Here is a 26,312-nt window from a genome sequence, read left to right on the forward strand (position 1 = left end):
TGGGACTTGGCAAAATACTGGATGCCCTTCAACTCCCTTTTCAGCCTCTTCTTCTGCCTTGTATAGCGCTTTTCACCTTCCTGTCTTTCATTTCCCTCCAAGCCCTCTCTTTCCAGAACTATCTTGGTTTTGTGCAAAGAGTATTGTGCTTAGAGTCGGGTGATCTAGGATCCGAATCTTAGTTCTGCCTTGTAGTAGCTCTGTGACCTTGGTTAGTCACTTTTCCTGTCAGGATACCAGTTTCTGCCTCTAAGGAAAAATTGGAGGACAGAGGACGAGCAAAGGCATGGTGCGGGCTTGGAGGTCACGTCCAGGAAGTGTAGAGTTTGTATCTGGCTGACCTTTCCTGTGTTTCTTAGAAGCATCACCAATCACCCAGAAGTAAATAGACACTTGCTTCTAGATTACTATTGTATTTTGAAGGAAACCACGGTTTTTTCTGTGCAGAATCTTTGCGTGCACGGCATGCTTCTCCAGATTAGTGTTCCTCATGGCCTTTCATTATGCTTTGTTTCAGCCACCCTGAAGGATGGCTGTTTCTTCTCTCTGTCACTCAAGGACATTCATAACTTTTACATATGCCACACAGCATCTAATTTAGATCAGACTATTCCAAACACAGCATCCAAGTTTGGTGAAAATTTGTTCGTTTAGATTTGAATTCTGTAGAGACAGAATCTTAATTTTACTTTTAAAGATAGAAAATATGGCTGGACAAATTACTTCGGGTAAAGAGCATGTTCAGCATATTTCAATCAGAGCCCAGTTTGGAAGCCACTGTAAAATCGATAGCATGGAGCATTTGAGCCCTTGAGGAGGCTCCTTAATAATCTGGTCCTCATTTATTCATTCAGAGTATTACAACGGACCAACTATTGGTTCTGCAAAGAGTTCCCAGTGGGGAAGAACAGAGAGCAATTCTTGGTCAGGAGGATTTCAGAGAAAGCAGAGGGAAACGAATGGGTGCTATGTCTACACTGCTTCCCCTGCCTGAGCTCTAGGCATTTCTGAGGGCCATAGTCTCCCAGAACTGAGAGAGCTGGATGGTGAAGGGCAGGCCCAGGAGGTCAGTCGCAGCCCCAGGGAAGCCTTCCTGGGTTTGTTTTCAACGTGTTGTTGAGGACGGCGCTTTTCACAGTACCTCATGGTGGCTCTCTAATGAAGACCCATAGGAGAGGTTTTGCTTAGGACTCAGCATTGCTGGTGGTGCTCTACCTGACAATCTTGTTTGTGTTTGCCGTGTAGACGCTAAGAACCTTCTCACTCTTCTTATTTCCTCTATCACATTGGTGGCTACAAACATAGAGCCAGTTTTGTGGCCGCTCCTGTAACACATGTGTAGGAGGACATGGATTCAGTTGTGCATAAACTCCATTTCTGGATCCATCTTATTTACAGTTTTACTCTTTTTTACCCTCTGCTTTTGTTCTTACTGATGTAAAATTGTTAGTATGACATTTCTGAACATACTTAAAAGTAGAGAGAATAGTACAACAAGCCTCCATATATCCGTCCCCCACACTAAAGGTATCAAGATTTGCCACATTGGCATCATTGAGTCCTTTTATTTTTTTGTTCATGGCTGGAGAATTTTGAATCAAGTCTTAAATATGATGTCACTTCACCCTTATATACTTCAGTACGCATCTCTAAAAATTTTGGACAAACTCTTAAAAATCCACAATGACATTATCACACCTAACAAAATTGTCAATAATTCCTCAGAATTATCTACCTCAGTCTATAATCAAATTTCTCATGTTATCTCAAATATGGCTTTTTACTGTCTATTTGATTCAATCAGTATCCAAAGAAGGTCCACACATCACATTTGATTGTACATCTCAATTCTCTTTTAATTTATCATAGTCCCTCCCTCCCTTATTTTTCCTTTGCCAGTTATTTATTTGGGAAAAAAAAGTGTGTCTTACAGAATTTTCCGCGTTTTCGGCTTTGCTGGTAGCATCCTTGTGGTGGTGTTTGAGGTATTCTCCCGTATCTTATATTTCCTCTAGACTATTTGGAGGCCTGATCAGAATCAGATTTAATTTTTTGATATGACTATTTCATGGTTAGTGCAGTATAATTCCTATAGCATTATATCAAGAGCCACATAATGTCTGTTTGTCTTTCTTTTCATGATTGATCCACTCTGTTCTCTCCTTCCCTGATAAGCAAGAACTTCCTTTGGTTTTTAATTGATCCTTCCATTTATTTTTAATATATGCAAATATTTATCTCTCAGTCTTAGATCAAAGGTAGCAATCTCTATATACAGTTCTGCCACTTGGTTTTCTCTTTTTCCTTTTTAAATTTTTTTTTTTTGAGGAAGATTAGCCCTGAGCTAACTGCTGCCAATCCTCCAGTTTTTGCTGAGGAAGACTGGCCCTGAGCTAATATCCGTACTCGTCTTCCTCTGCTTTATATGTGGGACGCCTGCCACAGCATGGTTTGCCAAATGGTGCCATGTCCGCACCCAGGATCCAAACTGGCGAACCCACGGCCGCTGAAGCGGAACGTGGGCACTTAACCACTGCGCCACCGGGCCGGCCCATCTATTTCCTTTTTAAAATTTTTATGTTGAGTAGATCCTGGAGATTATAACAGTTTATAGAGACCGTGCTCATTCCTTTGCTCAGTTCCATAGTTCTCCAGTGGGCAGGTATTCCATGTTTTACTCATCTAGTACCCTACTGATAAGCATTTCAGTTGATTTCAATCTTTGCCTACTACAAATAATTTTCTACTTTTGCCAGTATATTTTAGGCATACATTTCTAAACATAGGATTGCTGGGGAATCCTAGAGAAATGGATATATTATCCTCTTACACATTTTTGGCTGTTTTCAAATATAGAACATGTTCTATTTTGTGCTATTTTAAACTGTTTTTCAAGAAAGTTAGGTCATAAATTAATTTTTATTTTCATGATTATAATATGTTTTATGAGGCACTAAATAAAATAAATTTATGATTGCATGTGTATCTATCATTTATAAGCCTAAGACTCTGTTGTGAAAATTAATGTTAATCAGGCATTATCCATATATTTCACTCCCCCCCAGCCCACCAAAGTGTACCCTGCAACACCAGGTCCACCTCTCTGTCCTCTCCTCCAGACTTTCCCTGTCCCTCACTACACTTGCCATTGCCAGTCCAGTTTGTAGACTTTCGTGGGAATGGGTCAAGAAGGATTTTATGGCACAGAGAAATGGCCTAGGGACAAAGGGAGAGGGATGGGAGTGAGAAAAAACGGAGATCACAGAGGCTGGAGGCGGGCAATGTGTGGAGAGGTGGAGGCAGCAAATGAGAGGTGCTGGAGGACACAGGGCAAGAAGGAGAGGGGAAGAAACATGGAATCTGAGCGATGTTGCTACAGCTTGTGAGTTTGGTCACTGTTGTCTCCTTTTGGAAAAGCTAGTGAATAAAATTCTGCTATAATTATTTGTTTGGCTTTAGCACTATGCATCTGGAACATAATGTCATGTAGAGATGGATCTGTGTGGACTACAACATCAAGTCTTCGTAATGTGAATACCTAATGCGTGTACAGATAGTACTAGATTGAGATTGAAGTTGGCTGTCAGTGTGAAATCAGTTATGTATGAATTAAAATACAGGTACAAGCCCATGTGCTAATTGCAACCCCTCCACATACCTAACATAACACATAACGTAGGGATGTCTCTTTCTAATTATAAGCAGACCTATAAAGCAAGGCTGAGTCATACTAAACGTCTACTTACATCCTAATGCTTAAATCCAGGTCTTCTGGAAAGAAACTATTTGAATAACTGGTAAAATTTCTAAAAAAGAAGAAAAAACATAGCAACAGAAATGAAAACCCGACTCTAAGCTCAGCCAACATATTAGCTACACAGACTAGGCAAGGCCGTCAAAACTTTGGCAAGCGTGGCTGTCATCTAAGGGGAGACCGAGGTCACGTTGCCCACGATCAGAGCAGCCACATCTGCCCTGCACAGGATTCTTTTGTGGGAAGGGAGCCTCTGGGTCTGGTCCCTGATGGCCTTGAGGGCTGACTGGAAGCCCATTCCCAGAGGGTAGTGGTTTGAACCCTTTATTTAGTTGAGCTCCACCTGTGGAAAACCTGGGGCTTGAATCCCTGATTCTTTCCTCCAGAGGGGATTAAACTCCTATTTGCAGTAGCCTGAAGAAGTTACAGGTCTGGGATGGCTTAGCACGCCTCCTTGTCACAGAACTATTCTGGGAACTTGTGTTGATTCTGCTTTCTCTCTGCCCAAAGCTTAGCTCTGGATTATTGTGCTGATATTGGCATTTACCCTGAAGAAAACTCTGCCTTTTTCTGCCCACCACTGGTTTCAGCTCAAAGTTTTAAAAGTAAATGTAAAATTTCCATATCTTTATCTCATTCATCTTCACAAGTACCCTGTGAAATAGGAACCATTATTCCACCCACCACCCAGCCCCCAAATCAGCCAATGAGGAAACAAGCATTAGAGGATACAAGCTTCTCAGTTACACTCATAGTAAGCAGCGGAGCCTCAATTTCAGTCTTGTCTGTTTGACTCCAAAGTGCGCGCTCTTAACCACTGTGCTTCCTGCCAAGTCCTCCCTCCCTGGGGTGACTATGGCCCTGGCCTTCAGATGACCACTCTGCTATTTCTCTTCATTTCAATCCACCCTGCATGCTGCCAACTAACTGTCCTTTTTAAAATATGACTGTCTAAATAGCATTAGCATGGGGTCAGCCCAGCGTCATAGTGGTTAATTTCAGCGTGCTCCATGCTTTGGCGGTTTGGATCCCAGGCAAGGACCTACACCGCTCATCAAGCCATGCTGTGGAGGCGTCCCACATACAAAATAAAGGAAGATGGGCACAGATATTAGCTCAGGGCCACTCTTCCTCACACACAAAAAAAAAAAAAGCATCAGTATAACCATTCCTGATAGGCCATATCTCTGATTCTCACCAAAATGTGCAAAAACACCCAAAGGACACAATTGGTACAGCACTGGGAATTAAGGATGTCAATGGACTATTTGCCAGTGTCAGGAAAATTTACCACTAAGTGAGATGTGGAGGGGCTTAAAATGACAAACTTTTCACTTTGACCTGTGAAACTGAATAGCAAGGCTAGTCTTGATGAGGCCAGAAAGCAGACTTGACACTCCCCTCCCTGAATTCCTCTCTCCAGGCCATGCCATCACCCATCTCTAAGTCATCACATATCTCTAAGTCATCACATCCACTGGACACAGCAATTCACTGGATGCGAGGGAAACAGGGGAAGAGTCTGTGTTAGTGTCTTCCTGGCACAAGATATAAAAATAGCCAGGCAGAGAATTAGAGCCCAAGGGCAGTGCATGCACTCAGGAGCTGGGTTTCCTGAGACAGCACTATTCTGCTCCTCCCTACCCGCCCCCCGCCCCCCCCAACATGCCTTTGTTGTGCCAACAGGAATAATGAATGGGGAGAATTATTCAACAGGTTTTGTTGGGGGAGGTACTCAGGAGAGCCAACAAGGGATGGGTTTCTGTGTGGTTTGGGAGAAAGAAAAAGAAAACGATTTTAGAGGTCTAACTGCTATATATGGTAAATGGGAAATGGATGGGTGAAAAGAATTTAAGGACACTTTGTTTTGTGTTATACAATGTAATTCCCCATCTGGCGCCTCTCTAGAAATGTCCCTAGAAATATAAATTACTTTTCAATGCCTTTCTGGATTGTGCTTGTCGTTCTGTGTAATGAATGATCAGAAGGGGATCCAAACTTATCTCCTCTTCCTAGTCATGGGAATGGGCAGCGGAAGAGGTGAAGGATTCCTTCTTAGCCTGGGTAAGTCACTCCTGGTGCGTGTCTAAAGGACAATCACCACTCTCCAGGGTGTGATCTGAATGAGGGAACCCGTGCTAACCATCTGCTGGAAACACTGAGCCGCCATGGATCTTCTTTCTAATTTGATCAAACAGGAAAATCTAAAATAAACCAAATCAAGCCAAATAAAAATAAAAACCCAATCCCAATGGACTCTATAAAAGCAATTGAGCCACAAAGAAGCATAGTAATACTCTAAACATATAAAAGAAGTACACATTTAGAAGAAGTTGCTATAGAAATGAAAAGCATGCTTTAGAGTAATCTGCTTTCCTTCCTTTCTCTCCAACTCTGTTTCTTTCTTCCTGTGGCTCTCTTGTGTCTCCCAGTCTTTCACCATTCCATGCTCTTTCTCTCCTTCTTCTCCTCCACTTGCCCTCCCTCCTTTTCTTTCTCCCTCTGCATCTTACTTTCCTTATTTTCTCTTCATCCCTTTCAGTTTATATGGTCCCTGCTGAGGACAACATGGTGGATATCTTTAATCTTCTCCTCACTCTCCACCCCATGTCATGGAGGGAGTGTTGGGGTCTGAAGTTCCAGGTCCTCTCAGTCCCTGAGCCTCCAGTGGAAATCTCTCTTTCTGCGGCTCTCTTTCAATCACTCCCTTGCAGTGTTTGAGTTCAAGTCTTACATCAGATTCCCTTGGCTCCAGTTTCACTTGCTCAGGCTTGTGAAGAAAGGCAAGATGCACCAGGTGTGTGGCAGTAGTGATGCTCTGTGTAGAGTCTAAGAGTGCCTTAGATTGAGTTTCCTGGAAACAGGCTCAGAGATGGAGAGTCGCATGCAGAGTTTACTGGGGAGAACTCTCAGAAGTTACACCTGTAGGGAGGTGAGGAAGACAGGATTAGACAGAGAAGAAATCATCACTCAATGTGGTTGCAGCTGAGCCTCAGTTGATCCCATGGGGAGCCTTGAAACTGAGATAGTTCTTCGGAGTTGTCCCAAATCAGGCAAGGAGGGGCAGGACTTTGAGTCCTTGAATCAGCTTGTCATCGGCCTTGCAGAGGTTACTGTGAAGGGCAGTTTCCAGGGAGCCATCAGATTCTTAGCTGAGGGATGGGGGCATCTGTAGAGGAGGGAATCTGGGTGGACATCTGGAGTGTTACCTAGGAGATGTGCATAGTATGGGTGTTTTATCTTCATCCATCGAATACACTCCTTCATTCTGCAGCCACAGTGATGAGTGAGACAGAGGTACTCAGACATGGATTTGACCTTCATACAAGGTACAAAGAGATAATGACCAAAATAGTAGAGGAACAAGGAAAAGATCAAGAAGGAGGGATATTATCCTCTGGGGAGGATCTGGGAAGGCTCTCTGGGGAAGGCAGTTTTGCACTGGGTGTGAGAGAAAGGTCAGATTTTGATAGGTAGAGATGAGGGGTAGGGCAGCAAGAAGGTGGACAGAGGGAGTCCCTTTTGAAGGCATTAAAGCTTGTGCAGGTCTTCAAGCCCCAGATCACTGTGAATAAAGAAGTCCTGATTTCTCAAAGTAAATGTTCTTTAAAGACTTGGGGAAAATCATAGAATGGATAGAATGGAGTAGAAGGGAAGCCAAGGGTCCTTGCCCTGGACATGTTTTCATATATTAATACCTCAAAGGTGGCAGGAAGCTGTGGGTGAGGAGAAGTTCCCTGGAGACGCCATGACTTTAGCGTACTGTATTTAATGTAAGTTTAGTCACAGAGACTTTTTTTGAGGCTTGTGCCTTGAGATGAGGGTTGGGAAATCCCCAAAGATCACAATAGCTTCTGCCTTTAAGCATCTGAAGAGGGCCATGAAGTGTGTGTATGGGGGGTGTAACGCTTGGTCAATGTGGGTCCAGAAAGCAAACCTAAGGCCACTGTATGGATGAAAGAGGAAAACAGATGGCTCACCTCATTGAAAGAAAGAATTTAGTAAAAGACAGTACTTTTTCAAAACCAGGCCTGTTATGATGTAGTGAGTTGACTGTAGGAGAAGATACTTAAACAGAAACTGGCAATGCAGACAAAGTTAGAGAGCAGATTCTTTCTTTAGGATTGGCAGTTGACCTAGATGATCTTTAAAGTCCATTCCATCTCAAAGATGATATAATAATGACTAACATTTGCTCAACATTTACAATGTACCAATTGTCACACAGCCAGGAAGAGGTGAAGCCAGGATTTGGCAGACAGGCTGATTCCAGAATCCAGTCTTCATCTCTCATAAGACTGGGGTATCTGACCTGTGGCACCATTGCACAGCAGGTGTGACATGAACAATCAGTAGGAATCGCCCAGGAGCAACAGTGATAGACTCTGGTGTGTGAGTGAATGTCCCATAGACCAGGTGAGTCACTTAGCTCAGTAATCTATGAAATGTCTGCAAATACTGTTACCCAACGGACACATCACTGCCTAATCCCTCAGAGCAGGAATGAGATAGTCAAGTCTTTCACAGTCTCTAAGTTGGAGGAGAGGGGTTAACTCAGCTTGTGTGGAGCAAATTTGCAGATGTGTTTCTTTGCTTCTCTTGTGAGGTCAAAGGCGGGGCTATGAATGTGTGACTTAGTTTTCCAATCTGAGTGGAGGTCCATGAGGGCAGGAAGTGTAGCCATACTTCTTAGGGCCCAGCAGATCCCTCCGTTCTTCCTGCAAGTCAGCCTGTGTTCCCAGAAAAGTTCACTGAGCCTGTGTGGTTGTGGCAGCCACAGCTTCTGTCCTTAAAGGGCTTGTGAACTATTAGAATTGTCACAACTCACTCATACGCAAAATAACATGGAGAGTGTAGTAGAGGCACCAGAAAGGGTTTGGAGTGACCTAGAAGAGAGAAAGCATGTTCTCACAGGCAACAGTGGGGGATCTTCCCAGTGCATGCAGGATTTTAACTCATTCATTCAATGCCTACTTTCTTTGATACTGTGCTTGATGCATCAACAAGTAAGCCAGAGGAGCTTCTTGAAGAAGACAGATCATTAATCCTGCCATTACATGACACGGTGGTAAAGAGGATGGGCCCTCCATCAGACTGCCCAGGTTCAGATCCCTCCTTTACCACCCACTGGTCAAGTTACCTGGGGCAAGTGGTTGAACCATTTCAAGGCTTATTTGAGTCATCCAAGAAAGGCAGAAAAACACGAGCCTACTCTATGGCGTTGATGTGAGGAAAAAATGTAGAGCTTTAGCAGGGTGCCTGCTTGGCATAGTAAGTGCTCAGTAAATGCTAGCAATTCTTCTTGTTGTGGTGTGGAAAATGTGGACTGCTATAGAGAACATAGGAACTCCCTGCCCCAGGCCCAGTACAGGGGAATAAGTATACCAGGCTGGGTAAAATGGTGCTCTAAGAAGATGGGATCAAGGCATTTCAGGTGGGAGGGACAGCAAGGGCAAAGGAAGAGGTGGGATTCTAGATCCTGTTCTGGGAAAAGAGAGGCATCCACCAGGTAGGTTGAAAAAGGGTAATGTGGGGGCCGGCCTGGTGGCATAGCAGTTAAGTTTGTGGGCTCAACTTTCATATCCCAGGGTTTGCCAGTTCACATCCTGGGTGTGGACCCATGTACTGCTCATCAAGCCATGCTGTGGCAGGCATCCCATGTATAAAATAGAGAAAGATGTGCTCAGATGTTAGCTCAGGGCTAATCTTCCTCACCAGAAAAAAAAAGGGGGTAATGGTGTGGGAGCTATACTTGGCAAGTTAGACTAAGATCAGATCATGGGATAATTTGAGTGCCATGCTAAGCAGCTAACCCAGTGCGTGGCCCTAAAGTGTGAGAGCAGGGGTTGACTTTCGTACTTAAGCATCCTTCTCTTATAGACCCTGCTGAGTTTACTTGGAACCAGAAAAAACTTGGAAGACACACCAATTCAGATGAAACTATAACCTAGAGCTGTCTGAATCAGGGTGTGGTTATTTTATAACTTTGGTCATCTAAAAATTTCAGGCGTTTTCTAGATAACCATTAGTCTTTATTTATTCAGTAAATATTTAATAAGGAAAAATTATGGGCGTAGCAATATCTCTTCATTAGGAAAATAGAAAGTAGCTCCTTGTATATGTTTCTGAGGATCTAGAAGGATTTCGAAGAGCGAAATCCTGCATTTACCAAAGCTACAGGTATGTCATACAATTGTGGGCCCACAGGTGGTTAGAGTAGAGAGGAAACATATAGACATGTGGTACAATTCCACCAATTTTAGGGACACAGAAATGTAGGACCAGAAAGACCAAGTTCTCTGGGTCACACAGCAAGTCAGTGACAGAATGCAGACCTCTAATTTCTCTTTCTCACTCTTTCCACATAGTTCTTGCTAACACCGTCTCTCTCCTGCAGTTTCTGAGAGTTTATGTACGTAGATATGTACTGAGTATCATATTTACACCTAAGGCAGACCTGTATATTTATGCAGAGGTACGTGGCATACTTAGTTATACCAGATGCCTGTTGCTTCCAGAAGTGTGGGCCCCAGATGTCTGAAATTCAGTTCAGTCTAACAATGACAGACTGTCCAAAGAAAACAGTCAAGGTACCACCTAAACTGAAATGGATACGGATGCCAAAGGACTAGTCAGGCACAGGTGGCTCTCATGTAGGGCAATGCCTGGGCCACTCTGACCCATGAGCTCACTCTGGTGCAGACTTGGCCAGTTCTGGGCTGGAGTGTTTATCTGTTGGGCCTTCTGGATGTTCCCCATGGGCACTCACAAAAGGGGCTTCAGACCCTGGGCCTTCTACCTGGTGTGAAAGTCACCTCCCTTCTGGTGGAGCTTGTCAGGGCTCCCTGAGCGGGGGCTTGGCTTCTGGAAGCTGATGGAGGGGAACCGCAGCTTCTAGAGATGGTGCCCCAGACAGCCTGCTGGAAGACAGACCTCACACCTGCTCGAAGGCCGGCCTTCCAGTCCTGGTACTTTGCCAGTTCTAGACTCAGGGCTCACTTGCCTACTTCTCTTCCTGGCTATGTCTGGCATTGAACATCTGCCACCCAACCCAACCCACTCAGGGAAAGAAACCCTCTCCCTGGAACTTCTCTCTCATTCATTGAAGAGTGGAAGTCACACTCTTCAAGGAGTCAATCCGGGTCTAGAATTGATCCCGGGGAAGAAAATGACTCTTCTGGGAGGAGAGAATCTGGAGTCTGAAGATTCTGGGCTCCCATGTGGCTAACAAGTGAGGACCCCTTTACTCCTCTGTTCTTGAATCAGATCTGCAAAGAAATTAACTTAAATTCTTGAAAGATCAGTGCTAGCTTCTATGAGGAAGTGAGAGCAGTTTTTGGTAAAGCAGTTGACTTAACAATTAAAGTGGCTGGCTGTGAAGGATGCACCTGGTTTTTTCACTGTTCTTTTGTCCTGTTCGCATGTAGCACATAACTCTCCAAGTCCATTCACCTATATCAAATATTGCAACCAAAAAGTTACATTTAAACTTCCAAATTAACCTCCAAGCCAAAGCCAGTCAAAAGATGAGGCCCTGGAAAGATGAATATGGGAGACTAAATCCTCGCTGAGTACAAAAGCCACCTCTCAATAATTAATCTATTGTTAGAAGGCTGGGCATTAGAATGTGACGTTCAGCAATGCGCTTATACATTATTCATGCAACAAACATTTATTGAGGATCTACTACATGCTGAACAATATTCTAGATGCTGAGGGTGCTTGTGGTCCTTTCATCAATACTATAAAATTTACATCAACACTACTCTGAGCTGAGTGAAGAATAATTTGTGTAGGTGCCCCACAGTCTGTGCAGCATCTAGCATCTAAGAGTTACTCAATGGATGGATGTTAAATGAATGGAACTCTATTTAACTTTTATGGCTTACCAGGATTGTCCAGTTGCTTTAATAAAAAATTCTTTTGGCCCAAGAAGCTAGGCATCTTGATAAATGAAACTGCTAATTACCTAGATAGTATGTGTACACCATGTATTTCAAGTATAGACATTTGTTGGCGAGTATTTGTGAAGCCATAAGAGGACAAGTTTAGACTATTTTGTATTTATAAGGTTATCATTGCAGGGATAGGAAGATGTATGGAAAAATTCAGACCACAAAGGGTTAAACTAGAAACCCACAGCCACAAGAGATAAGAACAATGAGTTCACGGTTTTGAAAGCAAAAAACTAGGAGAGAACAATGAGCAAAAGAAAAAGAATGTTTGTTTATTGATTTACTTTCTATTATGGAAAGTTTCAACATAAGAAAAGTGAAGAGAATAGTATAATAAATGCCCATGTGCCCACCACCTGGAGTCATCAACGACCAGCTCATGGTTAATCATGTTTTATCTATACCTCTACCCATATGATTTTGAGGGAAATCTCAGCTATTATGATGAAGAAAATGTCTTAGAATAGTAGACAGCTGGTGGTTGTTGAAGCTGGGTGATGGATATGTGGAGTTTCATTGTTTTTTTTTCACTTTTATATGTGTTTGAAGGATTCCATAATACACAGATTAACAAATAGAGACTTATGCTTTTACCATTACAGAAAATTATGTCAGCAAATAGAATAAATAATACTCTTTCTCCTAAACTTGTATTTCACCTCAATATTACATATTCTTAATAAAAGCTTTCATGTTTAAAAAATAAAACAAGCAGTGACAGTCTGGCAATACAGCTTTTACAAATTATTTACATAGAAGCTTCTAACAGAAAAGCAACAACACTTTTTTCCTCATCTAAAAGTGGTTATATTTAATGACTACTTACGCTGGGCTGGCACTTTGCTAAGTGCTCTGAATTGCAAGGCACAGTGAGCCGAGGTTTCAGGGAGGGAGAGGTTGGCATACAGCCAAGAAGGGCTGTCTAACAGCCAGAGGTTAGATAGATCCACTGCCTCTGGAGAGAGTGAGCTCCATGGCAGTGGGGTTCACATTGAGGCTGGGTGACCGCTTGACTGTCAACAGGCATCGGTGGTTATTGGACTTCAGTAGTCACCATAGTCGTGGATCACTGGGTCTGTCTGCAGATTGACAGTGAATAGTCTCCTCACCCTGAGTGAAGAGTCCCCTTCACACTAAATTAAAAGCTGGTCATCTTGGGCCTATTGTAGGCTTCATATGAGATGAATCAGTCACTGGTGCGTCTGATCAGGGTTGGGCTAGATGACCTCCCAGACCCCTTCCGCTCCTTGATTCTGTTCTATACACTTTTATATTTCCAGGTCACATGGTGGAGGCTCAGTCAAAGTAATTGAATGCAACCATGATCTGGGATTATTCTGTAACTGCCATGAAATACACATTTGCTCTCCAGAGAAGTTGCCCCTCACTTTCAAAGGAAAGAACCAGAGTTTTTCTTCATTGCTTTTCTTGGAGAGGTCATGCTTGGAGAGAGGGCAGTGTGTGGCACAATGGAATTTTCCTCCTCCTTCATCCCCTACTTTCCTTCTCATCTTTCCCTTGGTGAGTAAAGGGTCTTTGATATAATAGAATGAAAGGAGAGAAACTTGGCTAACGAATCAAAGTTATGCAGTGATAGGTGGTCAGTATTAGTAGAAGGAAACTTTATTTGCTTGAAGATGCTCCATTCTGAAGACTGAATCAGGGCCCTGAAGATAAACCTGAAGAGCAGAAGAGATCGCAGAGGAGAAGACAGAAAGGAGATCAGAGAGGGAAGGGAAAATTCTGGACATGCATCCTTGGTGGACTCTCACTGTGCTGATGGGTGACTTGACAGAAAAGTAAAGGAAAGTTGTGCACTGTCCTCTGAATTCTATGAGTATGATATTCAACCACAGTGTAAGATTTTTTGATAATGGACTGCACCCTTATTCTTTTCTAGACATTCCATGAAAAACCAAGTTGTTAGAGTTGAACAGCTGCATATCTTTCTAGAACCACCCTGGGATGCTAATCTCTAGGAGCGGGACACAATTCAATTTTGAAGAGGATGCATTTCCATGGTAGTGGCTGACCAACAACAGGAGCATACATTAGGCTAAGTTCTCATGTCATAGGTTATAAAAGGCTCTAAGTTAGTCTAGGTGACCTGGTTGATTGACGTCATTGGACATGGAAAGAATGAGACTCATGCAGTTCATATCCATGTGCTTAGTACACAGCCTGATACATAGTGGTTGAGAATTCAGTTTTTTGAATCCATAAATGAATTAAAAATTTGCTGCTTCCTGACATGTAATGTTGCTGGACCTTGCCCCTTCTTCAGAATAAGGGGAAAGAAGCTGTCTTTTATTTTGGATCAAATATCCTGAAAATGAGGACAACAGTTTTTGAAGACTTGGTAATTTCTCTCAAATATGCCCTTCTTTTACCTCCCGGACCATGGCACAGTACCTCTGTTACAAGCTATGGAATGTTTCCTGGCCAAAGGTCAGGTCATGAGCAGAAAATAAAAATAAGCACAAAAATAAAACAGAGTTTTGTGGGGATAAGAGATCAAGAGCATGAAGACTGGGGGAATTGAGAATTTGGGCTGTGACAAATGGGGATGAGGCATGGCTGTAGCTCTGATAGAGCCCTGCACAACAGTGGCACATGCGACTCACAAAATTGAGTGACGGCTTGGAAGAACAGCTCAATGGTGGTAGTGAGGGAAGGAGGGGAAGGAGAGGAAAATATTGTTATACATCATGATTAGCATGCAGGGGTGGGTGGTAGCGGTAGGCTGAGTACTTTTCTGGTTATGTTTTGGGGTTGGGCTTACTGGATTTAGTTTACTCTTTGCTACTTTGCCTCTCCAATCCTTAGTTTACTTTTTTGCAAAATGACGTCAACCTCTACTTACATCATAGAATTTGACATAGCTTTCTCAAGGCACTAAGCTTTTTGCAGGATAAGAAATGATTGGGCATTGTGGAAGATGGTCTCCAAAGATGGCCACCATCAATTCCTTCCCTCTCTGTAGGCACATGCCACTTCCCCACCAAGAGGTTGAGTTTATTTCCCATCCTCTTAAATCTGGCCCTGTGATTGCTTTGACCAATAGAATATGATGGGGGTGATGTTCTGGGATTTCTGACCCCGATATTAAGAGGGCTGGCAGCTTCCATTTGTTTCCTCTTGAAATCCTCCTTTTTGGAAACCAACCACCATGCAGTGAGAAAGCCTAAGCAGCTAAGCTGAGGGCCTAAGCAGAGGAGTATCAGAAAAGTGAACAAGGCAGTCTGAAAGTCCACAAATGGCAGAAACATTGTGGAGAAGGAAGGCAAACCTATGTGCATAGTAATTGTCTGTTCCAGTGAGAACAAAGCTCTGCCCCTTCGTGGATGGAAACAGTCCAGTATGATTAAACTGCCACCAGGTGGTTGGCTGATTCTCCAAGGAATCACGCCCCACTCAAGTGTTCAGTGTTGCTCTCTGCTACAGGCATTTAGACGTGCAGCAGTGGACTTAGAGAGTACCTTATTTACTACGGTGATATTTCATATAGCATTGCTTCTGAAAAGGAATTCATTTTAAAGTGAATGAAACCTGGCAATAGGCTCATGCACATGGAATTCATTCATCTCACCATATCCCCCTGAAGCATCTGGTCTGATTGAACAGTAGGATGGCCTTTGGAAGACTCAGTTATAGAACCATCTACATGACAGCACCTTGCCGGGCTGGGGTAATGTTCTCCAGGATGTGGCATATGCTCTGAATTAGCAACCAAGATTTGGTGCTGTTTTTCTCAGACCCAAGAATTAAGAGGTGGAAATACTCTCTCAAAATTACCCCTAATGGTACACTAGTGCTTTTGTTTGTTTGTTTTTTGTTTGATTCTTTGCTTTCTGTCCTGACAACTTTGGACTCTGCTGGTTTAGAGGTCTTGGTTCCCAATGGAGGGATGTTTCCACCAGGGAACAAAACAGTAGTTCCATTAAATTGGAAGCTGAGACTACTACTTGGACTCTTTCTTTATACCAATAAACCAACAGATTATGGAGGTGCTTACTATTGGGTTCAGCAAGGGTGGAACATTCTGAGAAGAAAAATTCTTTGTTGTGGAACTGTCAGACACATTTAGATCCTTGGTCCCTGGGCACTGAGTGCCAGTAGAAATTCTAGTAATTGACTCATCCCCCCCAAATACCCCTCCCCTTTCCCAAATGCCCCTTAGGGGTATGGAATTGCCTGTGGATGAAAATCACTTTCCATTAATGCATCATTTCAAGAGTGACAGAGTTTATTTTGTAACATTTTGATAAGCAATAATAGAATAATAAGCTTTATAAAGTATTTCTTATTGAATGAAATAACAAATTAGAGACATGGTTTTCTTTTCTGTTTTTTTCATTATTCTATTTTCTAGTTGGGGATTTGGTTTATTTTTTTTTTCTTTCTTGCATTTTAGTGTTTTTTATCATTTCCAAATCTCAGGGATATTTACAGGATAATAATAGTTAGGGATTTAGTTTTAAACCATTTTATGGATTTAAATCATGATCACAAACTTTAAGAAATTGGCCAAGGTGAGGCCATTGGCTTTAAAGATGTTTAGATTGGCAATCTCTAAATTGTGGATTTCATAGCATCGGAGTTCACTTGACAGAGAACAAGTTTCAATAGGGTTACCCATCTTGATAGAAATTCTATTTTATTAGAAAAAACATTCTGCTATACAGAAGGATGTGTTACATTGGTCTCTGCATAGCAAGCTCAGGTCCTAAATTAAACATAACTTGTGCCAATGGGAATTGCATCAGCTGATTACACACACACACACACACACACACACACACACACAATGCTGGTAATTCTTACCTTCTGTGTTCTTGTTTTTCATCATAATGTTTATTGTAGTAACAACTGCAAAATACTTCTAGAGAATTCGTTCCTGGTTGGGTAACACACTTTGGCTCCAGGGCAAGTTCCATAAGCTTCTCTTAGTTTCACAAACTTTCTGGGAATGTCCTAGGCCTCCATTCTCACCTTGGCCCATGGCTGCAACCTTAGCACCCCTTAGCTTAGCTCATCCCTCTGAGGCTGGTTAAGTCAGTTCACTTCATTAGGCATTGACTGCCTTAATTCAGAGGCAAGAATAGTGACTTGAAGGATAAAAGTTTGATGAACTTAAAAATCCTTTCTAGTGTTAATAGTCAAAGGCTCCGATTTAATTTCTGTCCTTCTTACTGTGTGCAGTACAAAGCTAGTGGAGTGACACCTCCCCAGAGCTCCTCAGCTATGTAGCAGGCCCCAATGAGACAGACCCTGACTCCAGACACTACTTGCAATGCCTCATTAGAAGCTTCCCTCCTCCATCCGCTGGCCTCTATCCTACCTTCTGCCCCAAGGATTCAGGTTTCTAGGTACAAAGGTCTTTGAAACCATATGTCGTTCCAATCAGAGGGGGCCTTAATGTTACCATCTGATCTAATTTTTCATCAAACAGGTGGACAAACTGAGGCCAAGAGAAGAGAAATGACTTGCCCAAGATCACAAAGTCAGCCAGTAGCAGAGCTGGGATATATATTTATATCTCCAGACTTCCAGTTCAGTGTTCCTTCCACTGAACCAGGGTGCCTATCACCAAATGCTTATGGCTTCATAGGAATGGCTTCATGCGCTATCTTTTCTTTGGTAAGATTTCAAGCTGAATTTCTCTTTCAGCTCTAAAATATTTACACTGGCCATCAGGGGTCTGTGGACACTGTTGCTCCATTAAGTTCAGCAGCAGAGGTGGTATCTGCAGTAGTAACAGGGAGTCTGGTGGGTCAAACACGCTTTACTCCTCTTCCCAGGGGCTGTGGCCTCAGTGTGGCCTAGTGAGCCATTTGCTGCAAGGACACGAATCTCAACTCTCAGAGTCCGGAATGACCATACCCAGTGATGAGAAAGACACATTTATTTAGCAAATGTCTTGTTCTAGATTCCATGCTGGGCAGTACAGTGATTAAAGCTGTGGCTTTGAAGACAGTCATCTTGGTTCAAATCCCAGTTGCACTGATTATTAGCTGTTGGATCTTGGACAAGTTACCTAACCTCTCTGATTTGGCTTACATATTTGCAAAATGGAGCTGCTGCTGCTATTACCTACCTATAGAGGTTGTTATTAGGATGAAATAAATTAATATGTATAAAGCACTTAGGACAATGCCTGATACCTAGTAAGTACTATACAGTGATTACTGTTACTATGCAAGTTAAAGATATGTTCACAAAGAACATCGATACATGTTTTGCCAGAATAAAATGATACACATCAAATAGCTACTTAGAAAGATACAAGGCAATTCAAAAAGAACACAGGCAAGTGATTCCAGAGACCCTGCTTTTAATCACTACAGATACTCCTTCCTTATCATCCCATTGCCAAGATGAATGAACTGAGGCTAAAATAAAGTAGGTCAAGGCACCAAGCATTCATGCAGAGGCAGAGGAGCAACTGGAAGACGGTCTCCGGTACCAGACGGGAGATTTAGGCCCTTGTTTTCATCCCTACACTCAGGATCTGCAGGCTGTCTACAAGTCACACTGCTTGAAGAGACTGCTCAGATTCTTCTGCCACATCAAGCTTCCGTAGAGAGTAGAGTGAAGAGATGTGTTTTCCAGCTACAGGAAGCATCATCTCTGATGCCTGGAATGCAGGTCCATGAGCTTCATCAATAGGTTTTATACAAATAGATAGCAAGAGTATAATTGTGAGAGACTGAAAAAAAAAATAAATTTAATGCCCCCAAATAGAGGACTGGCTAAATAAATTATGCCTAGCCCTACACCAGAATACAGGCAGCCTACAGGTTGGAGTGATATTAATGAGCTAGAAAAATATTCATGATATATTGTTATTTAAAAAATAGATCACAGCGTGGTATGTAGAATATGTGTAGGTTTATACACATAAATGCATATACACACATATACACACGCATACAGAAGAACAGCAGGCAGGGTACATATGGCGTAACATTAACAGTGATTATCTTGAGCATGGATCTTAGGAAGAGTCTTATTTTTGCCTTATTTTATCTATATTTTCCAATTTTTCTATAATAAACCTGTATGACTTTTATAAAGGAAAAATGATTTATTAAAAAATAGCAGGAGAGGCACCTATAGAAAAGGCTGTTTTTTCCCATGGATATTGTGTTCCTCTTCTACAATCAAGTTGAAAATCATCTTTTCTGCTCCTGCCAGGCTGATGGAATGGCTCCCACCTTTGAGCACAGGTGGCTGGTCTTACACTTGGCTGTCACAGCACAGATCCCGTTGTGTTCTGGTTACTCGGTACATACCCAGTTACAACCACCTGTCATAGAACCTGGCATATGTTTGAAATGAATGAATTAATGAATTGGTATGGCCTCAAGAGCTTAGTGAGTCCCAGGCTCCTGATCTGTACCGTGGCAATAACAATTGTGGGTAAAGAGACCTCCAGTCATTTTTGTAAATGGCAAGTGCTGGTCACGAGATGTGTGGGGGTGCAGAGAGAGTTTATTATTATTGCTGCATCTATTAACAGGTCTATATCTTCCCATCCCTTAATTCTCTTTGGCTCCCTAAGGCATCATGGTTACCATAGCAGCTAGATGCTGATGATGCCTTCAGGGGCAGGAAGGTGAAGCTGAACCAGCTCCCAGGTCCTTGCCTCCACATGCCCTTTGCAGGCCAGAGTGACTTGGGCTGAAGCTCAGCCTCTTTCAGGCCCCCCATCCTGCCTCGGGTACTGAGACCGACAAACCCTGCCTCTGCAGACTCAGTTCAGGGCCCTGAAACACCCCCTAGGAGACTCTCTTCTCCCCAAGCTCTGTCTCTTGGCACCCTGCCTGGTTGCCGTGGAAACAGGTTCCACTGCGGACAAAGGAGGGAGCTGGGTCCTGCTTGCTTCCAGTCCTGTCGATGAGGATTTTTAGACCGTGGAGACTGCGTTGCCCTGCCCTGCACCTGCCCTCGCTCTCTGTATTCTCACTCAGGTGGAGCTTGCCCACCCTCGCCACTGACGAGACCATGTGTAAAAGCGTGACCACCGAAGAATGGAAGAAAGTCTTCTACGAGAAGATGGAGGAGGCAAAGCCGGCTGACAGCTGGGACCTCATCATAGATCCCAACCTCAAGCACAATGTGCTGGCCCCTGGCTGGAAGCAGTACTTGGAATTGCATGCCTCGGGCAGGTGAGTACCTCAGTAAGTAGAGGCCCTGGAGGCAGCCCCTGGGGCACCTTCAAAGAGTAGACGGAGACCTGGAGAACCCAGGTGCTTAGGGTCAGTCTAAGCGGGAGGCAGAGAAAGGGTCCCTCCCTGGGAATTGGGACACTTGAACTTGATTCTAGCTCTTCCCCTGAGCACATGTGTAACTTTCCTTCTCTGAGCCATAGTTTCCCCTTCTAGAAAAAGAGATGGAATATATTTATTCGTTCTAAACTCTGACATTTTACCTATTTTCAGATTTTAATAATCTCTTAAAAATGGTTGAAAACTAAGAGAAGGAGGGTTTCAGGTCCACTGAGGGTCAAAAGGTCTGTGCTCTGGTCCTGGGACAGTTCAGTTTCAGTCTATTTAATTTAGCTTGACTTAATATAAAGTATTGTACACATGAAGTGTACTGGAAAATGCCTCTTCTCTTAGCTCCACAGCTCTTGAGTAATTCACTTACCTTCTTGGACCTCATTTTCCCCTTTTGCAAAAGGAGGGGTTAGCCTAGATCCTTGCCTTCCGGTTCACGGAGCAGCAGCATAACTATCATCTGAAACTTGTTAAAGATGCAGAATCTCGGGCCTCATTCTAGACCTACTCACTCAGAATCGGCATTTCAACAGATGTGAATTACAACAAGGTCCCTAGATGATTTGTATGTAAAATCATATCTGAGATGACTTTCCAGCACTACTGTCCACAGGTCTATTACGTAAAGACTTACCTTTGGGACATAAGATGGGAGGCTAGGTGGTGCACCCTGGGGGTGAGAAGCAAGGCCTTCCTTCCTGCCCTGGTTCAGTCCATTCAATTCAATTGAAGAAACATCTATCAAGCACCTGTTATGTGCTGGGTACTGGCTCTGCCTCTAACTAGCTGTGTGTACACGGATCACCATCTTTTCTGTGCCTCAGAGTAGAACAAAGTGTTAATCAAGTGATTTCTAAGGTCCCTCCAGTTCTATTTTCCAAGCCAAGTTTTGTAGTCTAGTCTGGGAGAGGGGAAACAGTCCTCAAAGGATGTGAGTGAAAGAGAAGAGATGAGAATGAAAACATGAAACCCCTAAACTAGCTGATGAGAGGGGCTCAAAGGGCTGGACATTTGTTGGCAGGGCCTAGGAGCTTTCTGAAGACCTGGAAAGATTGTGGGGCTGAGTGGGGAGGGCTTATGGCCCCTCCAGACCTGGCTGGTGACCTGTGATCCCCAGCTGGCCCAAGTCAGCTCACTCTGAGCCTTGGGATGTATTAACCTTGCCACTGGCCCAGAGGTGAGAAGTGGTGATGGTGTCATTTTCTCCTGATTTGAGTCTAGCCTGTTCAGTCGGTGCTGACAGCTAAGAATATGTGGATGGCTTAAGCGTTTCCTATATGGTGCAGGCCATTCCCTGCTATCAGACTCAAAGGTAATCTGAGCAGGAAGAACTCACTAGTGCACCGTGAGCACTTTACAGATGAGGAAAGATGCCCAGAACCAAAGTCCCAAGGGCAAGGCCTGCGGGTATTGGGATGGAGAGATCCGAGGCCTCTGCAGAGCACCGAGGAGGTGGGCTGGTAAGGACAGAGCTCTGCTGGATGCCAGGTGCATCCTGAGGTGCCCGCTCTGGTCCTACAGGGCACAAGGGGCAGGCTGGGTGGCAGCCTGGGGATAGCTAATGAACCCATGGGGCAGTAAACACACCACCTTTACCTCCACCTCTAGGCTCTGCCTACTTCCCCTAACCCCCTTCCTGGAGCTGTTTCCACCACCTCCACTCCATCCTCTCCTCCTACTGCTCCCCCTTCCCGCAGGTTCCACTGCTCCTGGTGCTGGCATACCTGGCAGTCGCCCCACGTGGTCATCCTCTTCCACATGCACCTGGACCGTGCCCAGCGGGCAGGCTCCGTGCGCATGCGCGTCTTCAAGCAGCTGTGCTACGAGTGCGGCACCTCGCGGCTGGACGAGTCCAGCATGCTGGAGGAGAACATCGAGAGCCTGGTGGACAACCTCATCACCAGCCTGCGTGAGCAGTGCTATGGCGAGCGTGGTGGCCAGTACCGCATCCACGTGGCCAGCCGCCAAGATAACCGGCGGCACCGCGGCGAGTTCTGCGAGGCCTGCCAGGAGGGCATCGTGCACTGGAAGCCTAGCGAGAAGCTGCTGGAGGAGGAGGCGACCACCTACACCTTCTCCCGGGCGCCCAGCCCCACCAAGCCGCAAGCCGAGGAGGGTTCAGGCTGCAACTTCTTCTCTATCCCGTGGTGCTTGTTTTGGGCCACGGTCCTGCTGCTGATCATCTACCTGCAGTTCTCCTTCCGCAGTTCCTTCTAGGATTCCCCTTGGTGGGCCCGGGGGCACTCTAAGGTCCCAAGGCCTGTAGGGGCCAGCCAGCTAGTGCGAGGGGGCGAAGAGAGACCTGGGTTGGGTGGGAGTGGGGTTGAATTCTAGCCCTGGTGCCGCCACTGACTCGGTGGGGACCCTCGACAAATCACCTAGTTTTTCCATCAATAAAATTAAGGATTTGGGCTAGACCATTGGTTTTTCAAAGTGAAACCCAGGGCCTCAACGTTCTGCATAGGTCCCTCAGGAACTTTTGGATTTGGAAGGTAGTCTGAGTAAGTGGGCTTCCTATCCTGGTCAAACCAGCCATCCCCAACTCCTACCTCCTCTCTTGCTTTAATCAGAACAGCTCCGTCTTAGATGGAGTTCCATTTGAGAGTTTTGTATGAAAAAATTCAACTGCTTTAAAAAATTATGAAAATTACAGGATGAGGTGATCTCAAAGGTCTTTCCACAGTGATGAGCTCATCCTTGCTTTCTTAACTCTGCACCCCTACCCCTCATTATCTCCCACACCTGGAGCTGCAGCCTTAAATTAGCCTCTGCCTAGTGTGTGAGTCTCATCCACGGCTCTGCCTCTATGCACACAGCAGAGGTTCCTCTTGAAGAGAGAGAGGTGGGGGCTCTAGGCTGTCCCTTTGTTGCTGGGCACCCAGGGTCCCTTCTGTTCCCCACACTCCCAGCTTCCCCCCACTCAAGGTGGATTCTGGGGTCTGCCTGGCTCAGAGATGGTGGTTGTGGTGGAGTCCCACAGAGCTAGGCTTTCCACCCATTGAATATGAAGTGGCCCAGAATTTAGGGGAGGTTAGAAGGTAGAGTGTTAGAAGCAAAGCACAAAATCTCTAGGAAACAAATATAATGACTTTCCATTATAATGAAGAGTCTTCAGAGTTCAGGGACCAGAGGTCAGGGACCAAGTCTGCCTGATTCTCAGTGGCTCTGATGGCCAGAACATAGGAGCAGGGGCCTGGCCTCCTGGGCCCTTTGCTGCAACCCTCACTGGGGGGCTTTCCTACATGGCCATGCATGGGCCCTCTCACCAAAGATCAGCTGTCCACCTAGAACCACCAGGATGGGGGTCATTAGTAAGAAGGGAGTGTTAAAGATGTGAAGTGCTTTGCTCATAGTGAAGTGCACGGGTATGTGGGTGAATCTTATATTTCTTTGAAGTGGGATGCAATAGGGTTTGGAGTGGAAGGAGAGAAGACTTTCTGTTAGTAGGGGTATGAAGTGGGGTGTCGGGGGAGGCAGAAAGGAGAAAGTGGGATGCCACCCTGCACTTCTGAGGGTCCTCGTTCACCCCACCTCTGTTAGTAAGTTGACTGCCTCTCCCCCTTCCCCCACCACTCCCCTTGTAATAGAAAGTCACCACCATCTAGTGGTGGAGGGAGGAGGGCCGCTTATATGAAGATGGGCTACTTTAATAAAGACGAGCTATCTTCTGTCATGCTTAGTAGTCATTAATGTGTGTGCTTGGGATTCACCGCAGTCCTTGATCTGTAATGGGCTGTTGGATCACCCTCCCCCATCCCCTCCATCCCCTTCTGGGGCCCCCACATAAGGCTTTATCTAGCTCCAGCTTCAAAGTCTGGGCCAGTCTTATCTGTAGTCAGGAGGGGTGTAGGCAGCACTTGGTCAGTCCTCTAGGGGACTCAGCGTAAGACCAGTCTTACTCCTGCCCTTGCTCTGCTTCTAGTGACTGGCTGGTGACTTCCTTCACTTCATTCATGCAGTATTTATTCCTTTATCCAGGCCACATATCTTGAGCACCTTCTATCTGGCAAGCCCTGATTTGGGTGCTGGGATCCAGTGGGCACTCAGTGGGCAGGCCCTGTCTCTCAGCCATCTCTCTTTACTGCAGAAGTTCTCAACCCTGGCTGCACTTTAGAACTCCTGGGGAGCTATTAAGGAAATATCGGTGCCCAGCCTCCAGCCCAGACCAATAGAGTCAGAATTTCTGGGCCTGAGGCCTGAGCATCTGAATTAGAATAAGACTCACAGGTGATCCACCTGTGCTGCCTGGTATAATGCTTCTCACTGAGGAGCAGACTTCCCCTTGCACCCAGTCTTATAATGATGAGCCCTGAGAACTTCCTCGTGGACCTGCCTTGGATTTTCTAGGACTAGGGCTCAGCTTCCCTGTGCGCTCCCCACCCCCTGCCCTGGGGACTTGACTCTCCCTCAAACCTTCCTGCTCCAGCCTGTCTGCCTGCTCTGATGGCTTTATCCTGCTCTGAGAAGCTTCAGTATTGAGCTCTGCCACTTTGCCCAGATGACCATCAAACTTTGTTATAATTACTTGTCTATGGCTATACTTCCTGCTAGAATGTGACCACAGTGCAGAAGTGACTTACCCCAGGTCCCATTGCCAGGTCGTAGCAGTTCAAGGAGTCGAACCCTCACCTAATTTTAGTCCAGAACTCTTCTAAAGCATTAAGACTCTTCCTGCTCTGTAGGAGGATGTTTGCAATCGATGGAGGCCTCCCCTTATTATCTCTTATACTTGCTACAGATGGAGAGATCTAGCCTTGCTCACTGGCTCAGACCTTGTCTTGCAAAGAACTTCTCTGGGACAGTTCTTTCTCTGTGAACATGGCCACATGCCACATGATGAACTTGTTAGATGTAGCCTAGGTATTATAAATAAACTAAGGGACATTCCAGGATTCCAAGCTCTCTCCCACTAGAGCTTCTGTGCACTGGTCTTGATGTTCAAGCCAGGAAGAGACTCACAGGCACTGAATTGTGGTTCCAGAGGATGAAATCCTCACTTCCCTCAAACTCTTCAGGACAGGGGACCAGCCCAATGGGAGAACTCTTTCTGGGGGCCAGGAGCCCTGAGAACCAAGGAGATCGCCAACTAAGGACAATCTCAGTGTATTAAGTCCATAAACCACCAGAGCTGTAAGACAGATATGAGACATCTCCATCTAGGGCCCTTATTTTATGGGTAAGAAACTGAAGCCTAGAGAAAATAAGGAAATTGACCAGCATTGTCCAATAGGCAGTAAGGGAAAATCATGAAATTTGGGGTCAAGAAACACTTGAGTCCTGGCTCTGCTACTTACCAGCTGTATGGCCTTAGGAAAGTTACTTAATCTCTTTGAGCCTCATTTTCCTCTTTGTCAAAAATGGAGGGCTATTGTAGGGAATAAATAATACACTGCCTGTGACATTGCCTGATACAGAGCGCATGCTCATCCTCTTCTTGTTTCCCCGTTCCATTTCAACTGGCAGCCTCCTCTCTGAGTCCTGAAGTGCTCTTTCTCTTTGTTATTTCAGCTCTGTTGGTAAATGCTTTAGGAAAAAAAATGGAAGGCAAGGGTTAACTTCCCAGCTCAAGGGTTAGAACTGGTTTATTTTAATATATGTGAAGTCATTTCTTTTCTTCTCTTCATATTTATTTCAAAGCAATGACTTCATTTTTCCAGCATCATGGTAGCCACTCTTCATTCTCCAAAGATAGCTATTTTAGAAAGCTCCCAAACAGAAAACACCAGTGATTTCTGGGCTCCATTCCCATTGGCTGACATAGCCCAGAAAGAATTTAGTTCTTTTCCAAGTCCCATTCTGTTTCTCTGTAGGACTCCCAACTAAGGAATTTCCTTTGGAATCATTTTTGGCATTGTATGGATACTGCCACATGCATCAGGGAAATGAAAGCTGCCTGTTGTATGGCTATTCTGGGAAGGGCTTGTGAGGTTGGGTAGGGTGGTAGTCGTGGTATAGAATGCTCACTGGCCTGGGAGCTGGACAACCTGGTTTCAGCCCTGATTTCCCCATTGTCTAGACATCTGTGTGCTGACCTTGGGTGACTTAGTCTTTCCCCTCCCCTAGGTCTCAGTGTCCTCATTTGTAAAGCAAAGAGGTGCAGAGATCTGCAGGGTCCCTGCTAGTGCTGACCTTGCTCACCAAGTGCTGCTTAGCCCTCTTTGCCCTCAGGCATGTGGGATGTTGCCCTGATCCTGACCCCTCCAGCAGGTCACCTAGTTGTGACCCCAGGATTTCAGTCTGCCTAGGTCTGTTTGGAGTTTGACCCTCTTATCTGAACATCTATAATATCTTTCTTTCTGTTCCTTCTGGAAGCAATCTTTT

The 26,312-nt window shown here is 44.7% G+C and overlaps 2 protein-coding genes across 3 annotated transcripts in view; one reads left to right on the forward strand and one right to left on the reverse strand.

Moving 5' to 3' along the window:
* Nucleotides 1-19,559: 19,559 nt before the first annotated feature.
* Nucleotides 19,560-23,664, forward strand: RTP1 (receptor transporter protein 1). The gene is made up of 2 exons (XM_008534481.2): nucleotides 19,560-19,880; nucleotides 21,689-23,664. The coding sequence occupies exons 1-2, from the start codon at nucleotides 19,609-19,611 to the stop codon at nucleotides 22,206-22,208; spliced, it is 792 nt and encodes a 263-aa protein (XP_008532703.1). The 5' UTR covers nucleotides 19,560-19,608; the 3' UTR covers nucleotides 22,209-23,664.
* Nucleotides 23,657-26,312, reverse strand: part of MASP1 (MBL associated serine protease 1) — a 79,195-nt gene continuing 76,539 nt past the window's right edge. The window contains exon 16 of one of the 2 annotated variants that reach the window (XM_070583401.1): nucleotides 23,657-25,514. In XM_070583401.1, coding sequence (XP_070439502.1) covers nucleotides 25,444-25,514 — 71 coding nt within the window. In that variant the 3' untranslated portion in view covers nucleotides 23,657-25,443. The remainder of the gene's footprint in view (nucleotides 25,515-26,312) is intronic. The other variant, XM_070583400.1, reaches the window with a different exon arrangement.

This window comes from Equus przewalskii, chromosome 18 (genome assembly GCF_037783145.1).
Source record: "Equus przewalskii isolate Varuska chromosome 18, EquPr2, whole genome shotgun sequence".
Taxonomy (NCBI): Eukaryota; Metazoa; Chordata; class Mammalia; order Perissodactyla; family Equidae; genus Equus; species Equus przewalskii.